Source organism: Pipistrellus kuhlii, unplaced genomic scaffold, assembly GCF_014108245.1.
Source record: "Pipistrellus kuhlii isolate mPipKuh1 unplaced genomic scaffold, mPipKuh1.p scaffold_m20_p_11, whole genome shotgun sequence".
Classification (NCBI taxonomy): Eukaryota; Metazoa; Chordata; class Mammalia; order Chiroptera; family Vespertilionidae; genus Pipistrellus; species Pipistrellus kuhlii.
The window spans coordinates 45,821,134-45,839,711 of record NW_023425416.1 but is presented as its reverse complement, the minus strand read 5'-3'; the positions used below and the strand labels follow the sequence as shown (position 1 = coordinate 45,839,711).

The following is an 18,578-nucleotide window of genomic DNA, read 5'->3' as shown; positions in this document are numbered from 1 at the left end:
GAGGATCATTGATCAGTTGCCTCCTGCATGCCTCCACTGGGGACCAAGCCCACAACCCAGGCATGTGCCCTGACCAGGGATCTTAACGGGACCTCCTGGTTCATGGGCTGATGCTCAACCACTGAGCCACACTGGCTGGGCTGTATATTGTGTGTGTGTGTGTGTGTGTGAGTGTGTGAGTGTGTGTGTGTGTTTTAATAATAAAGTAAGCTAGAGAAAAGAAAATCATAAGAAAGAGAAAATACAGTTACAGTATTTGTTGGGGAAAAATCCACATAGAAGTGGGCCTGTTGTTCAAGGGCCAACGGCCCCTTCCTTAACAGTCACTGTGTCCTGAGTGGGCAGCAGCAGTGCATTCTACCTGCACCTCTCGGAACGGCACTATGATTGCTCTAATTGTCATCATGGCCAGCAGAGCAGGCTCCCCGCGTCACCAATCCCTATCAGAACAGTCTTCGCGGACAAGGAGCTCACAGCATAAAACAGGGACAGAACGTTTTTAGCATCGAGGGTTTGGGAGCTAAGGGACCGGTAATAGCGGTCAGATGACTCAACAATTGAGACAGCTTTGCTTTGTGTTTGGAGGGTCAGTCGTAGCCATTGAATTCAATCCAATAATTATAACAATAATAAAAATGACTTCAGGTCTGTAGGACAGCCTGTCAAAGGAGAGAGCAACTGGGAGGCAGAAAATAGCAGTGATACAGTGAAACAGGGGAGGGAAATATTGTAGAAAAGAAGAGAGACAGAGAGAGAGTCAGGGCCGGGCTTAGTCACTGGCACATCCCGAGGGCCTGGCCCCTGCTGCCACCATCATGATATCAAGAGGATCATCGTATTATTACGGAGACACATTTTTATATACAGGCGCCCAAACGAACAGGCACTGAATGAATGATAACCCTGGGCTGGCCCTTTTAGGATATTGCATCATAGGCTTTGAAAGGTGGCTGGCGCTGACCCCCTGCAGGCAGAGAACCACACAATAACGAAGGAAATTAAAAAGAGAACAATCACACTGAACTTTCAAGAGAACAGATGAGAAACCCTGGCTGAATGGAAATGAATTAAATTTGGGATTTGCAGTTAGGCCCAGGGAGCCTGCAGCGCTCCAAACTCTGCATAGTTACTCCCCGAGCGAGCGTACAGAGGAAGACGCTAGATCGAGCGCATTGGAGCAGGAAAAAGGTATTCAAGGCCTGGCCCCACCCACTAGCACATGGGTGACCTTAAGGAAGTTATGTGAAAGCTTTAGCCTCCGTCTCCTCACCTGTAAAATGGGTCTAATGATGCCTGCATCCCCATCTTGTGATGGGCAAACAGAGTGCCTGCTCCTCACAGCAATGGTTCCTGTCCCCTCCCACTCAGGCCTCGTCAGCGTTTGTGGCCATGATGCTGGGGTTGCTCCTCATATTGTATTCCAGGTGAATGGGGTGCCCACAGTCAGGCAATGGGGTGGCCTTGACAGTCCCTCTCAGGCCCCAATTCCCGAATGTGGTCCCAGCACAGGCTCCCTCATCACAGGGGTCTAGGGCCTGGAGTGGGCCAGGCGGGGCAGGGGTACGGCAGGGAGGGGAGGGAAGCATTGGCCTCGCCCATGTGGGTGGGCAGTGTGCCCAGATGCTCTGCGTGGAACCCATGAGGAAGCTGACCCTTGTCCACTGGATGTGCCCCCACCTCGAGGGCCCCAGGCTGGCCCTGCTGTGGTGCCGGCTAGAGGGGAAGGAAGAGGGGTCCTGGCCAAGGGAAGTTGGGCCTGTGACCACTGGCAATCACGCTGCTCAGGGGGGGGCAACTGTGCCCGGGGCTGAGCTGGATGCTGGATTTCTCTTTATTCCCGGAGTCAGGCTGCTCTGTGTGGGGCGGTTCCCATGAGCACAGTGTGGCTGCAGAAAAGGCAAGCGTTCACGTCTCCTGACTGAGCACTGTAGGTGAACACATGTTGTATCCATGGTACCAGTCAGGGCCTGGGGAGAACTCGCAGGAGGGGACAGGAGGAGACGCCTTGATGAAACATCCAAGCTCAGGATGAAGGTTGTAGTGATCTTGTCCCTGAGGTATGGTGCCCACTCCCCTGCCAGGCCACATAACCCGGGGTTAAAGTGTTAACCGGAAGAAGTGCTTACCCAAGGGGGTGCACCAATGTCCTTTATGGGCTTTTATTTCAAACTATAAACTCGAGGTTCTATCTCCTGATTCCTCTGTGATGCTCCCCCTCCCCCAAAAGTGGGCTGATCCTGGGGAGTGCATATAACTTGCAAAGAGATTCAAAAGATGCTTGGGAGTCAAAGAGGGACTTCCCTGGGCCCTATTCTATACCAACATTGGGAAAGAGACCATATTCTGCTCTTTGCCCAGGAAAAGAGTGAGGAATGAGTCAGCGCTGTCTACCTTGGCGTCGAAGCCAGAGTGAAGGCCGCGCCGCGGGGAGGCAGGCGTCTGGCAAGACAGATCTCCGACCAGAAGAGAAAGGCCCGAGAGCTGCTGGTTTGGAACTCAGGCGGGAACTTAGCGCTAAAAGGCTCCCTTAGGGAAGGCGGCGGGACACACACACACACACACACACACACACACACACACACACACGCTGACAGCATGGTGACGACGAGGGAAGGGCCTACCAATCAGCCAGGGAAGTTAAAGCTCGGATAAAGCCATAGCAGGCTCCTTGTCATCCCCACGCGCCTGGCGGGTGTCGAACCCCAGGCAGGTGTATGCAGGCAAGGCTGCTGCCCATCCCTTCTGGGACGGCGTGTCTGCCCTGTGGCTGCTCTGCGCACCCTTCTTTCCCTCTGTTCAGAAAGGGGCGCTTGCCCCTAACCTCCAGGAGGAGTTGGGTAAGCACTACGCATTGCCCCCCACCTGCAGCCCTGCTCCCCACTCATTTGACATTCCAGTTTTAAGCTGTACCTGTGTGTTGGCCTAGCCCTGTGGTCGGCAAACTGCAGCTCACGAACCACATGAGGCTCTTTGGCCCTTTGAGTGTGGCTCTTCCACAAAATATCACGGCCTGGGCGAGTCTATTTTGAAGAAGTTTATGTTTAAAAAATGTGGCTCTCCAAAGAAATGTCAATCGTTGTACGGTTGGTATTTGTCTCTGTGGACTAATGAGTTTGCTGACCACTGGGCTAGCCCCATGCTCTGCCTGCTGGCACCTGGAGCTGTGGAACCCACGCCCAACTAGCCAGTCCTCTTGCTGAGTCTCCCCAGGCTCAGGCTCTGCTTCTCCCACGCTCTGCGTGCCCTCCGCTGGGGCCCCGCACCCAGAGAGCCTGGGTTCCACAGGCGGGTGCCGCTGCTGCAGACGGAGCAGGCCCAGGCCGGTCACAGGAAGGGCACTGTGCTTCGAGACTGCGGCCTTGGCTTAGTCTCAGGGTGACAGACAGGAAGGCTGAGCCACACCTTGACTTCCCGGTTATGCCTTGATGTGGCTATTTTGGTGACTCAGATGGCGGTGGCCATTCTCTTGCTGTCCCTTTTTTGTTTTGGAAAAGCAAGTGATCTTCCTGATATGGATTTTTTTTCTCCCCCTCAAGGGACTTAGTAAATAACGCTTTCTGGAATGAATGAATAAGTGCCTACTGACTTCTCAATGTTCCCTAAATTGGCCTCCGTGGAAAAACCCACCTCTGGATTCTTCAACCATCCCTTTGCATCTATTCCTTCTTTCTCCTCCCTCAGCCCTCCTACCCCGACTCTCACACACACTTCCTCAGTTTCTCCCCCTGCCCACCACCCTTTTCCTTTATGCCATCCGGTGGGCACAGGCGTTATTACAGATGGTTAAGTGTGCTGCCCGGTTCTCGGGGAGAGCGGGCAGGACACCGGCCTTACGGCCCGGGCACTCACCCAGGGGATGCTGGAGGCAGGGTGGCCTCCCGGGGCGGCCGCGGTCCCTTCGTCAGCCGCCTTCACACTGCAGCTCTGCGGCTGTGACCACTCTGGCTCTTGGTCCATTTGCTGCTCACTTTTGCTCTTCTGTTTCCTGATGATCTGGGGAGGGGGTGGGGTGACAGAGGGGGAGAGTTACTGGAGAGTCCTCGGAGGCTGTGTGGAGCAACCGGGACCACCTTTGGGATTTTTCTTTCAGCCACGCAAGAGCTTGGTTTCCACAGAACGCCAGCCGCCATCATATCTGCCTTATGACAAAACAGTACAACGGTAGCCTTGAACAGTCCACGGCACTTGACAGTTTACAAAGAATCATTTTATGATGGCCATCACGTGCCAGGCTCTGGGCCGGGCACCATAGATGCTTTACCTCCTTTAACCCTCAAAACACTGCTAAGAGCTACAGATGGTAACTCCACCTGGTTTACAGATGAGGAAACAGGCCCAGAGAGGTTAACTTATCAGTTAAGGATGCACAGCTCCTAAGTAGTGGAGCTGGGTCTCAAAGCAGAGTCTCTGGCTCTAAATCTTGATTTTAGGAAGCACCGGGAAGGCCTATGCAGGGGACAGATAGCCGGTCATCAGGGCTGGCTTCAGCTGGCTTTGCACCGCTCGCTGGGTTGGGCACAGCCATGGGGATTGAATGAGTCCATTTACACAATGGTGTCTGGGCTCCCAACCTCCTACAGGCAGGAAGTAGCTGAGAAAACTGCTGAGCTGCCAAGATGAGCGTATTCCCCAAAGCCCTTTTGGACCAGACAAGATGATGAAGAGGAAGGCTGAGAGCCAAGGAGAGGAACGAACTACAGTGCATCCCCAGGGACAGACCTGGGCCTCATCAAGGCGCACCGCTTGCCTGCAGAGTGGGGACCTGGCACGGGCACCGAGCAGGATTTCAGAACTTCTGTAGGCCAGTCACCTCTCATCTCTGCAGGTGGGTGGGGTGGTTGGCTGTCCTATTCCAGCATTGCATGTTGGTGTGTGGGGACAGATGACTTGTTTGCTCAGCTCATAGGTCTCCATCTTAAAAGGACCTGACTCTGAATCACATGTACAATAACTTTGATCTGTTATTGAATGAGGCATTTGGGGGTGTTTAGGTGGGAAGAGTGTCATGGGGAAGAGACATAAATTACTCTGACCAAAGGGAAGACTGAACTTGTCCAATGCTTCCTTCATCGTGTGACTCTGTGTGACTCTGTGTTTCTCCCAGGACAGGGAGAATATACAGGTGACCCCTGAATAACACAGGTATGAACTCCATGGGTCTACTTAAATGCAGATTTTTAAAAAATCCACATATATGTGAATCCATGCAGTTCTAACTCATGTGGTTCAAGGATTAACTGTATTTTTCTTTTTTAAAAATATATTTTTATTGATTTCCGAGAGGAAGGGAGAGGGAGAGATAGAAACATTGATGATGAGAGAGAACTATTAATCGGCTGCACACCCCCTACTGGGGACCTAGCCTGCAATTTGGGCAGGTGCCCTGACCAGGAATTGAACTGTGACCTCCTGACTCATGGATCGACACTCAACCACAGAGCCACACCAGCCAGGCTTACCTGTATTTTTCTTATGCAGTTGAGAATCTGCATAAGCAGAAAGTGACTTAAATTATACATGGATTTTCAACTGCACAGGTGGTTACCCCCCAATGTGGTTACCCCCACATTGTTCAAGGGTCAGGTGTACCTCCCACCTTTGGCTTTGTGTTGACTGTGTGCCTGGCTTTAGCCAATGACATGTGAGGAGGGAGTGGGTTACAGGGAGTTATGGCTGAGCCTAGGCCTTGATAGATGTCATTGGCTTCCTCTTGCTGCCTTGTGCTTGGTCATGGCCATGAGTAGCTGATGTGCCCTCAGTAGGGTGCCAGAGTGAACACAATTGACCCAACCCACTGCTTTAGATGGAGCCAGTACAGATGCATGAGCGAGAAATAAACTGTGGTACAATAAAAAAAACATATTTGCTGTTAGACTGATTCCTGGTACAGAGCTTAAAAAATTCTTGAAATAGTTTGAGTGACAGGAGTGCCTTTGTTATGCTAATGAGGTGACTCATGGCCAAGGCCACTAGATAGAAGGAGGCCGGTGGCTAAAAAACAAAAAAAAACAACCAGAGAAAGACAAATACCGTACTATTTCACTTACATGTAGGATCTTAAAAACAAAATAAAGGAATAACCAAACAGAAACATATTCATAGATATAGAGGACAAACTGATAGTGGCCAGATTGGAGAGGATAGGCTGGATGGGTGAAAAAGGTGAGGGATGAAGAAGTACAAATCGGTAGTCACAAAGTAGTCATGGGGATGTGAAGTACAGCATAGGGAACATGCTCAATAATTCTGTGATGACTATGTATGGTATCAGATGGACATTAAACTTATTGGGGTGACCATTTCATAAATGTCTAATCACTATGTTGTAATAAGAAATGAATATAATATTGTATGTCAACTGTAACTGAAAAGCAATTAAAACCCCAATCATGTAAACCAAGGAACTTTAAGCTCTACCCCAACCTCTGGGGAGGGGGGGCGCGGGCAGGGACTAAAAATTGAGTTCATTCAGGTGGTCAATGACTTAAGCAATTATGCCTACTAAATGAAGCCTCTATTAAAAACACCGAGGTTCGGGGGAGCTTCCTAGCTGGCACAGGCACAGAGAGGACAAGGAACATTTGTACACCCATCCCCCCAGATCTTGTGGTCCTGTTATCTCTTCCACTGGCTGTTCATTTGTATCCTTCATAATAATAATAAAGAGGTCATTGTAAGAATATCACTTTCCTGCGTTCTATGAGTTGTTCTAGCAAATGATCCAAATTGAGAGAAGTCATGGGGAAGCCCTGAATTTGTGGAGGGCTGGGCAGAAGTGGGTGACGTGGGGATTCCAGAGACTTGCACTGGCATCTTGTGGCACTGAGCCCCTCACGTGTGGAGTCTGTGCTAATGCTGCCTGGTGTTAGAACTGAACTGGATCCTACGGGGCGGAGCATTGGCTGTGAAACACAGAAATAATCCCATGTAAAGCCACAGAGTTTAGGGGTGGGTGGTTTCCAAGAAGTCATTACTGACACACCCGGTAAAGGAGTTTAGGCAACGTAGGTAGCAGGGGATGACTGTGAGCTTTTTCTGCAAAAGACTGAGAAGTGTAAGAAGAGGATACCCACACATGCACACATGCACACACAGGTACACAGGCATGCACACACATAATGCTCGAAACAGGAAGCCAGTGAGTAACCTGCTCAGTTGCTGGATTCTTGGCTCCCCACCCCCAGCTCAATCCCTAAAGGCAAACGCACTCCACCCTTGGTCTTAGATTTGCAGTGCAGTCTCTCTGCGTTAGCCTCCAGAGCACAGAGGACAGAGCGACAAGGCACAGAAATGGTGCCCACGACAACAGCCGTGCCAGTGATTGCTCTGCAGCTCTCAGGAGGCCCTGCTTGGGGCCAGGGTGGTAAGCCGCAGTCATCGGATGGTGGGGCCACCTACCTTCTGCAAGATGGTCGTGGCCAGTTCCTCAGTCAGCTCCTCCTTGTGGTCCCGCAGGTAACTGGCCTCGTTCTGCTTGTCCTGCAGAGGGAGGGGAAAGAATGGCCAATTGCTGGGCAGGTTTGGGGTACAGTCACTTTCGTGGGAGGAAGAGGTTGGCACTGGTTTCCTGACAACCAGCACTTTTTCCTGGCAGCCAGGACCCCGCCCCACACCGCCCCAGAGAGGAGAAGGGGGTCCATACCAGGCTGTCCCCATAGGCTTCTGCTTTGGAAATCGCCTCCTCAATGGCCTCCTCGGCCACGCGTAAGGCAACAGCCAATGTGTCCATCATGCTGTGTCCTAGGAAACAGGACAGAGGTCACTTTCTGAAAGGGAATGACAAGTAAAATGACGGCTCCACTGGAAGCTCTGCTTAGCTCTTCTGCTCAGAGCTCTGGAGAGGGAGCTGATGTGTTGGAGAAGGCTTTACTTACAACTAGAAATTTGCTTTTGCTTTTAACCTCTGCTCTGAGGGAACTGTTATAATGGTATAAAAAAGGGGGAAGTTAATCTGTAAGTGGTACATTTTTTATAAGAATACTTCAGTATGAATTGCCCAGGTATACTGATTTTTATATTCCAACTCCAAACACTAACTAGTTGGTCACCAAGTATCCGGTGGCTGGGTAGCAAATGCACTTCTCTAGGCCACGCCTTGGATTTACTCATCTATTTTGATGATGGATCCATATAAGAGGCAACAACAGGAAGACCCCTGGAGACTCCCAGACGGCAATACATAGTTGTATCAAGTGTTTACAATGCTACTGGGAGATGTGGACAGTATCTGAAGGTGCTTCTATTCTTCCAACCTTCCATTAGCTGTAAATTCTTAAGCAAGCTTACCTTCTGATTGCCTATAAAATGTTGAATCACTTCCTGAAACACTTCCTTCATTCTCCAGGTTTGCCTCAAAAAAGCTTCCTCCTGGGAGATGGGGAAGAAAGAAGAGAGAGAGAGAGAGAGAGAGAGAGAGAGAGAGAGAGAGAGAGAGAGAGAGAGAGAGATATCATGATTATCAAAGGTCTTCAGATATCATGATTATCATGCACTAAGTTGGCAGACCACCATTACCCACTTGAAGTTAGCCCTGCTAACAGATTAGGGAATCACTGGGCTACACAACAATACTACACTTTTGGATCAATCACATTTTTCTTCTCAAGTTGATGATTCCTGGTGTAGCATTGCTACCACCCCAACTTTCTTCCAATACCTTCTTTGGAGGCAATGTGGAGTCCAAGACAGAAAAATGGATTGAATTCAGAGAAATGTGAGGTCAATTCCTTTGACCTGCAAATTATTAGTCATGTAACCTTGAGCAAGCACCCTGACCTCTCTGACACAGAAGAAGAGGACTAACAAGAGCGCTCTCCTCATGATGGCGATGAGACCCTGTGCGTCTGCTCTTTAGCTACAGTCCATGGCACTGATTCTAACAGTTGCACTGAGAGATCTAGAGCTCAGCACAGGCCTTACACACTGTAGATGTTGCATATCATGATATGACAATCAAAATTATGAAAATGGCCCAGCTGATGTGGCTCATTGTTTGAACGTCGACCTATGAACCAGGAGGTCACTGGTTCAATTCCAGGTCAGGGCACATGTCCTGGTTGCGGGCTCGTTTCCCAGTGTGGGGCATGAGGAGGCAGCCAATCAATGATTCTCTCTCATCATTGATGTTTCTATCTCCCTCTCTGAAATCAATAAAAAATATTTTTAAAAGATTCTGAAAATAAGTTCCCTTAGATGAATTGAAGATGGAACCATTTATTCAGAATTCTCCTGAACAAATTACAGAGAAATTGGCTGTGCCTGAAGATTACCCAGAGAACTTTAAATAATATCTGAACGGGGTCCCCCTCCAGAGATTCAGAAGTAACTGACTGAGCATTGGAAGATGATCTGGGCACTGGATTGTTTTTTTAAAACACCTTAGGGGGTCCTAATGGTAGTTAGGATTGAGAATGGCAGATGACAACCATACAAGGGTGTTGGGTGGTAGCTAGAAGACAATGGTAATGACTCCCCACTCATCTAACATAACCAGGAGGCCACCTAAGCACTTGAGATAGAACTAAATTTTCTAGGTGGTATGCAGAATAAATCTCATTTTATGATCATAGCTTTACAGGCTTGAGTACCATCTCATAAAGTGTTTCCCGTCTGCTTGACTTCATTATTTATCAAGAGGAAATAATCAATAAAATGATTTAATACCAATTGTATTAAAGCAACCAATTCTAATATTTCTATGAAATGTCTTGGTACCTACAAAACGCTTTAAGATTGAACTAGCTAGTGCAATATGGAGATCATAATATATGCCGGGCACTAAGCCTTGCCTTGAGAACACAGAGACAAAGGAGCTGTTGTCTCCACGTGGCCCCACAGGGCCCAGCTTAGTCAACCGTCACCGGATGCAAAGTGCTAAGAGCTGTGACTGAGCGCCGGGTGAAAGAAGTGGTGAATCACAGAAGGCCTGGGACCTACATCTGTTCCCATCATGGCGGACAGCTATTCCCAGCAAACGATTATCCTTTGAAGATGACACTGGAGGATTTCAAAGCCCTGAGCTGGCCCACTTGGGATTCCTGTCAGCCTGCTCCACCGGTGGGGCCATGGGGAGAAATGGAAGGAGATCAGAATTGTGTTCTGGGCTGTGGGAGTCTCTACACAGGTTTGCTTTCCTTTCCATTTGCAGGGAGCCCTGGAGAACGCCAATGAGATCTGAATTTGGGGACACGGAAATGGGCCCGTAAAGCAGACCAGAGGGTGCACAAGAGAGAACAGGAAAGACAGCATGCAAATGAGTGAGCTGGTTCTATTCTGGAACCTTCTTGAGAAATATTTTTGGGTTGAAAAACTACTGTGAACACCATTACTTTAAAGTTCTCTTTTCTGCCTCCATTCCTAGAAACATTTTTTTTTTTTTTTTAAGAAAACCCCACAAAGAGAAGATAAAAATAATAGGTGGCAATCTTGGGCACTGCCCTCTTTGCCATAGGCAGAAAGACAGAGATTCTAACAACCACCACAAAAGGCACTAATGACCCCAGGTTTAATGCTTCCATCCTATTTTGGAGAATACCAAATAATGATGGTGAAAAAGCTCTAAATGAGATGGAGGAGATTCACCTCTACCTCTTTCTTATGAATAAAAAGCATTCACCCGTGTCAGCAAAGTAATGGAGGAAAAACCTCCCTCTAGATAGAAAAACAAAACAAAACAGCCTTTTTTGGATGAGGTGCTTTTCATATGCTGACAACAATTTCTTTGTACTGGCTGGTCTACTAGAGCTAAAGCATATATTTCCTCATTCTGGTTTCCCTACATTGGCTGAATAAAACAGCGTACACAGGCGTCATCCTTTTTTTCACTCTCCCCTTCCCTCACATTCGGAGTCTGGTATAAAGAGCATCTTGGAGTAGGAGGAAAGAGAAGTTGGGGCCACATTCTCTGAGTGCAGACCTAGTCTACTCAACCGACCCAGGATGACTTGCTGATGCTGAAATCCTTAGGGAAAGATGACTAAGAATCTTTTATTTCTAAGGATCCAGATTTAGAATGTCCATGATTTGCAGAAATACTTCGGTCCTCTTCACTCCTAATATACCCAGCCCACTGGGGATGCTGGAACCAAAGGACTCAAAACTTAACAGAAGCTTTGATTGAGGTTCTATTTTTGCCTCCTCACTAGAGGGGGATATTTAAGGAGCTTGTCCTGTCCAGGTGAGTGTGCCTCAGCATATGGGGCCTCCAAGCAAGGCCTTCTTCTGCCCCCCACCCCCCCATCCCCCTAAGGACTCCTGGAGTAAGAGGCAGCCAGCATACCTAGGATGTCGAAGCCCGCTCCGCTCTCCAGCCGGTGCTTCCTGTACAGGTTTTTCAGGACCTTGGCGCTGCCAAAGCGCTTGAAACGGCTCTTCACGTTATTGTAGAACCATTCCAGGGACTGGGTCCGCAGAAGCCTGAGGAAAACACAGTTACAGGAGAGAACATCAGAATGACAAGATGAGATTGTTGAATGGTGGATCGCAAAGGCTGCTGCCTGGAGAGTGGGGGGAGAGTCTGTGGATTCCACAGATCAGTTGTTGAGACTTGTGCCCTAGCAACTCCATGGGGGTGAAATGGGAGAAGAGCTTTGAGGGAGGCTGGAAAGGAAGGGATCAAAACCAACGGAGCTGAAACCAGTTTGGCTCAGTGGATAGAGCGTCGGCCTGTGGACTGAAAGGTCCCAGGTTCGATTCCAGTCAAGGGCATGTACCCTGGTTGCGGGCACATCCCCAGTAGGAGGTGTGCAAGAGGCAGCTGATCGATGATTCTCTCTCATCGATGTTTCTAACTCTCTATCCCTCTCTCTTCCTTTTTGTAAAAAATCTATAAAATATGTTAAAACAAACAAACAAAACAACAGAAATACCATTGCCCACAGAAAAGTCTATGTAAGAATCCATTTCTGAAACGGCCTGGTGGTGGATGCCAGCATACCCTCTAGTTTCTTCTAGAACTTTGCCCAGGTGTCACTCACAGGGCTTGGGCCCAGCAGCCTTGGGCAGGACCTGCCCTACTGTCCCTATCTGGCCCTCAAGGAGCCTCCTCCAGACTTGAGGCCGCTGGCCCTGACCTCCCTGAACTTTCCTATCTCTCAGGTGATCTCCGTAGCTCTCGGCTCCACTCCCATGCTTGATTCATTCCTCTTTGTATGGTTCAGAGTTTGACTCATACACAACCAGGCAGTTGTCAACCAGCGGGATGGGAGGGGAGAGGGGGAGTGAAATGATATCTTTTAGCCTCAGCTGTTTGGAGGCAGGAATAAAGGTTATGTGAATATGGCTTTTTTTTTTTTGCCTTCTTATTTCAAAAGCTGATTGGGACTGCCTTCTTTTACTTGTCAGAAACAACTTGAGGTAAGAGAACTCAACAGAGTTCATTTGAAGAGCTGCAGTTCTTGCTCTAGCTGCAGGAATTTGTACTCCAAGCTCCACTGGCCCAGAGGGGAAGCCTGCATCTTCCTGTGCTGATTAGTATGACCGAGACAGCAAAGAACAGTCAACACTTAACGGATTCTTCCCCAACCTCATCACTCAGCATGTGGCCTTGGAGATGCTGCTTTATCTCCCTGCATCTCATCTCCCTCCTCCTCAGAATACAAATGAGCACAGCTTTTTGCAACCCAAGTTCCAGCTCCACAAAGTTGCATCTTACACGGCCTCCCCTCTCAGGTCCTGGCGCATCAACATGCCAGTTCCACTCCGATAACATCTTCACGTTCGCATGAAGAAATGTGCCCAATTCCCACCTTTTTGCTTTATTCACCTGTTCCATTAGTGGTAACATCATGCTCTATAGCGAGGAGTGTTCCCTTCCAGTGAAGGCCCACTCTGGTTGTTGGAGTCTCTATGGCTTACAAGTAGTGTTGACGTCCTCGCTCCCACCCCCTCCTCAAACAATCCCATGCGTATTCCACCGGCATTGCCCTCCGTGGTCCCAGACCTTCCTGTGAAGGCAACGGGCCATGCCATCGATCTCCGCTCAGGTGCCATCCCAGCCCACAATGGATGTGTCTGACCCCTTCACTGTTTCCGAAATGCTGTTTTTCCTTTGGCTCCCACGATACTCTCTGACTTTCAGAATGCCTCTTTCTCTTCTCAATCTCCGCCCTTGGTAATGACTTGTATGTGTTGGGAGTTTGGAGGAATAACAGAATGAAACCTTTTCATATTAAGGAATACAGAGATGTACCGAGCCATTGAGAAGTGTGGAGATAAATATCACAAGAAAGCTAACGTGGAAGATGATTGTATTTAGCAAGCAGGACTAGGGTGGTGGTGGGGGAAAAGGGGATAGCTATGGTTTTTTTGTACAATCCATTAAGAAGACCAGCTGACATTTTGTGTCGGTACATCTATGACTTTGATGACAATAACATTAAACACAGATCCAAGGATTGAGCTCTTAGCTTAAGGTCCCTGAGAAGTCCCTTACTGCCCTTCTGGTGGCAGACACTTAGCATTCTGCAGGAGCTATGTGGAAATCCAGGCTTACACAGTGAAATCCCCGGGAACACACATGTCCCCTCGGTTGCTGCCCACAGAGCCTGAGTGGAGAGTCTTCCTGGAACAGGTCAGCACCCTTCCATTCAGACCTGGCTCTCCGGCTCCCAGCTGGAATGCGGCGGGAGCCCAGCCGCAGACTCAGCCGACTGCAGGGAGGGCAGGCGGCAACACCTGCCAGCACGCGCCACCTCAGGGCTGTCTGAGCAGCCGCCGAATGCATTCTTCCTGCCTTTGCAGTGTAGTCAATCAAGAGAGGAGAAATACATTTTTCCATTAAAAAAATAAATAAAATAAAACCAGTAGTACAAAATGTCCCTTTAAATCCATCGTGCAAATGTTTGCACAGATGCTCATATGCAAAACACTGAACATGTATGCACCAAACAGGACCCAAATGACCCCGTCCTGTCACAGACATCCATGACAACAACCAGGCAGCCGATGGCAGAGGACGATAGTACACAATCAATGAGAGGGAGCGTGGAAATAAAGGGCAAGTCAATAGGGGTGAATGATGAAAATTACCGGAAGCAGAGGGTTTCTCTCTGGCACGTTCTTCTACCCAGATCGAGTTCAGGTGTCTTGAGATGGAATGAAATGCCAGGGCACAGATAATGGGGGGGACGGGGGCCCCCCAATCTTCACTCCATGTCCTCCTGGCCAGGAAAACCCAAAGACAGAACATGAATCAAGAATCCTTCTGAGGAAGACCCGGGGCTCCCGGCAGAGAGCTCCCCCCGAGGGAAGGAAGGCGCGGCGCACAGCACACTGCCACCATCTGTTTCTATTACCGGCTTCGGAGGGAGGCGATGGGAGCTGGGAAACCGCAGACATCCAAGCTGAGAAAAACCCATCCGCACGTGCGTGCGTGCGTGCGAGGCGGGAGGGAGAGGGACCAAAACTCATCTAAGGCTGCCCAATTGAATAACACTTGGTGGGGAAATGTCATGTGAATGTTTGCTCGTATTGACTTTTTAAAAAAATATATTTTTTTATTGATTTCAGAGAGGAAGGGAGAGGGAGAGGGAGATAAAAACATCAGTGACGGGAGAGAATCACTGATCGGCTGCTGTCTGCATGCCCCACACTGGGGATCGAGCCTGCATCCCAGGCATGCGCCTTGTTTGGGAATTCAACCGTGACCTCCCGGTTCAGAGGTCCATGCTCACCCACGGAGCCACACTGGCCAGGCTGATTTTTATTTTTAGTTTTACTCTCTTGCTTTGCAAATTCAAGATCCTGTGATAGAGAAGCACCCAGGACGTGGTTTCATCGTGTACTTTCTCATGAGTCAGACCATCAGGTCTGCTTTGCTAAATGTTCTCAACATAGACATGCCTGCCATGGCAGCAAGAGCCAGAAAAGTGGGGGGGGGGGGAGGAGGAAGGAGTGGAAGAGAAACCGGGGGGCTCTCTGGGCAGGGCGATCGGGCACTCTTCCCAGGGGGCACAGGAGGGTGTGCACATGTTTTGCCCCGTTCATACTGACTCCAGTGTGTGCACATGTAGCCACAGCGTGAAGCAGGGGCACAACCTCACGCTGGCTGTGACCACAGGCAGTTTATTTTTGGAGTGTCAGCATCCTCATTTGTTCAATAGGCATCATTCCCACTGCCACCTTGTTGAAAGGATCAGAACAAACCATCATGCTTGTGGCGCTTTATAACACTTAGTATACTTTAGACTGCGCCTATCAGTACCACCTCCTCTGCAAAGCACGGTTAGCAACAGGCACGGGTAGCACAGATGATGTAGGGGACATCACAGAACATTTCTTTGTAACCCCAGGCACCTGCTTGAAATGTGACCCCTGCAACGGCCCTCCTGTCCTGCTGCGAGCCCCCCTCCCTTGTATGCAGGGAGGATGAATTCAGGAGGCCACCAGCACAGAAGGTTCTACAGAAACATCTCCTAACTGCCCAGTGCCATCCCCAATGCCAGGTGGGCCAGTCTGCTCTCTGCCCAAGACCTGGGTTGACTTTTCAGGTAAGATTTCATCCTGGGGCTAAATAAAACAGAAGGTCTTGATTTGAAATTTCTGATCAAACACACACACACATGCATGCATGCACATGAATGCACGTACACACGCACAAAGGGAGCAGAACATTTGACAGGAAAGAGTTGGATGCTTCTCTCTACAGGATCTAGGCATGGTTTTGAAGAATGTGCTTTTCTCATGATTGTGAAGTGGCGGGTAGAATATTCTGCAAGTCATCACGTGAGCTCCCACCCCTGTGTGCTTGCGTGTGCATGACTCAGAGTACCCACGGGGGATCCAGGCTCCTGCATACAGCTCACCACTGTTACACAGACAGCGCCTGCTGAGCAAAGGACCTCAGATAAACCAAGAGCACTCAGGAGGAGGGGGGAGATTGGTTTTCCTGGCCGCTGACAACTAACCCCACCCTCTGCCGGTGGGTCCCTTTCTTCCAGACGAGCGTGTGTGCAGAATTCTGTCTACATTTTGCTGGAATGCACTGCATCAGGAATAGGTTCTGTCCACTTACACAGGATTTACACGCAAACTCCGAAAAGGCACAGGGCTCACCTACTCCTTTTCATGCAAAAATTCAGCAATGGCCGCTTCTTACCCAAACAGGAACACATTTGCAGTCTGCAAATCAAACGTGAACTTTACGTATTTTTGTTCAAAGGTAAATCTCCAAAAAGAGGTTGCTGCTGTTGGTTGATTTGAAAAATAAACTGAAATCGTGGCGTGATCTCTGAACGGGGCCCAATGCGAGTCATCGACCGGCCAATCTATCTGGACTTGTCATGCGCGGTGAAGGTGCTAGCGGGTCTGACTCACAGGAAGTGCCATGGTAAACCCAAAGAGAGGGTCCAGGGGTGGACAGAGGAGAGCAGATGGAGGACATTGCAGTGCCCGAGCACTCTTCCAGCTGCATCCCTCCAGCAGCACTCCTGTTCTCCTAAGTCACGGAGCTCATCTTCATCGAGGCCCACACCGCCCCTTTGTGCCTGTTGACAATAGAGGATCACAGATCCCCTTCCCAGTGTCCAAGCTATTTGAGCAGAAGGGACCTTCTGGTAGGTTCTGTGGCGAACCCAAGCCTCTCTGCTGTTGGCTGCCTCCTGAGAAACTCGGGAAGCCTGAGCTCGGGGGTCGGGCTGAGGACACTCTCCTCAGGGATGGGAATCGTGCACATTTCTACAATCCCACCTCCGGAGCGGGAGTCAGGCCAGAGATGCCAAGCGTGGAGGTGGCGGCGGTGGGCTGTTTTCTATTTTATGTTAGCAGTCTCCACACGGTGGACTTCAAGGCTCTGAATAGCAAGATCTGGTACATCTGTCTGTAGCCAAAAATACCTCCTGAGAGAAGCCTTGAATAAATTGCTCTTGGAGGGGCCTTTTGGCTGTGCTCACCCAAACTGAAACCACTGCCCAGGATTCGACGAAGAACCCCAGGGTCTATCCTTTTGAAAGTCTTCAGATTTCCGAATTCTTTAAAAAACAAAACAAAAAAACAACAACTATATTTTATTGATTTTTTTTACAGAGAGGAAGGGAGAGGGAAAGAGAGTCAGAAACATAGATGAGAGAGAAACATCGATCAGCTGCCTCTTGCACACCCCCTACCGGAGATGCGCCTGGTACGTGCCCTTGACCGGGATCGGACCCAGGACCCTTCAGTCTGCAAGCTGAGGCTCTATCCACTGAGCCAAACCTGTTTTGGCAGATTTCCGAATTCTTGAGAGCACCGCATGCAGAGGGTAAGCGAGTCAACTAGAAAGCCAACCGACCCTGAGTAAACCCTGACCACCTCCTGCCCGTGGGACCTCGGGCAAGTTCCTTGACCCATCCTTTCCTCAGTTTCAGCATCTGCCAAATGGGTGCACCGCCACTACTAGTACTGCCTTACAGAGTGGCTATGAAGGTGACCTCAGAACAGGGATTCGGCACAGAGTCAGCTCCCAGTGATGTTAGCGGTTACACACAAAAGCGATTTCCCATCTCCACAAGCCTTTTCAGTTGTGGTTGGCGGTGGGATCGGAGAGCCAAGGCCCAGCCTCTGAAGACGGTGAAAGCCTCCATGGCAACAGGGGAGCCTTTTCTCCGGGCGCTGGCAGGGCTGCCGATCCCCCGGCACACGGATGCAGACAGGAGGAGCGAGGACGGTGGGGGGAGCGCGCTGCTTCACCCAAACATTAAACCAGGGGCTTTGCCAGGGAGCACAGCTGCTGTGCTCAGAGCGCCCAGATTCTCCTTGCAGTTGTCATCGTGCCTGGCAAAGGACATGTTCCCCCTTTCAGAAAGGCGGATGCCTTTGCCCAGTGCCTCATCCTGGCCTGTGCTCTCAGCCTGCTGCTTCGACATGGGAGGGGGGCTCTGGGCAGATCTGCCGGGATGAGCCCCATATGCCCGCTGCTCTCACAGCAGCTCCCCTGGGGCTGGTCCAGACACTCCTGTATGCAGTTCTTGGCCTGCAGTCACACAGGGGTTCTGGCTGGACAGCCTCCCTGCCATCAGGGACCCGTTGAAAACAATCTGTGATTTCTTGGGTCACTGAGAGGAGGGTTTTGTTGGAGGAGAGTTGAAATCAGGGGCTGGGAATCATTTGCAGAGATCTCCCCGTTGCATTGCCATGCTGCCTTTGTCGTGTGCTAAACTCGACTTCGTCTCATACTACAGTGAGGTTTAGGGCAGAGCAGATGCACCTTCAGTCAGAAGAGAAGAGCGGAAACAGATCCCAGCCGAGGTTCAGAGATGGTTCCAGCCCGCCTCTGTCACACAGCGGCCATGTGACCACGCTCAAGCCACTGCTCTCCCTGAGCATGGTTTTCTAATCTCGGGCACTCCACAACCACATGAAGGTGGAATTATAGTTTAAGTTGGAACATAAGTTAAAAAAATTTTTAATCCTCATCCAAGGGTATGCTTCTATTAATTTTAGAAAAAGAAGGAAGATAAAGAAATAGATAAGAAAGATAGAGAAAGAGATAGAGAGAGAGAGAAACATCAGTCGGTTGCCTCCTGCACACGCCCAGACTGGGGAATGATGCTTCAACCTTGTTGGTGTACGGGACAATGCCCCAGCTGACTGAGCCATCCATC

The 18,578-nt window shown here is 49.7% G+C and overlaps 1 protein-coding gene across 1 annotated transcript in view; it reads right to left on the bottom strand.

Moving 5' to 3' along the window:
• LOC118715513 (myosin VIIA and Rab interacting protein) overlaps positions 1–18,578 on the bottom strand; it is a 137,875-nt gene that overhangs the window by 31,434 nt on the left and 87,863 nt on the right. Inside the window, exons 4-8 of the mRNA XM_036431940.2 lie at positions 11,279–11,415; positions 8,287–8,367; positions 7,643–7,740; positions 7,399–7,479; positions 3,850–3,993 (exon numbers count right to left, since the gene is read on the bottom strand). Coding sequence (XP_036287833.1) covers positions 3,850–3,993; positions 7,399–7,479; positions 7,643–7,740; positions 8,287–8,367; positions 11,279–11,415 — 541 coding nt within the window. The remainder of the gene's footprint in view (positions 1–3,849; positions 3,994–7,398; positions 7,480–7,642; positions 7,741–8,286; positions 8,368–11,278; positions 11,416–18,578) is intronic.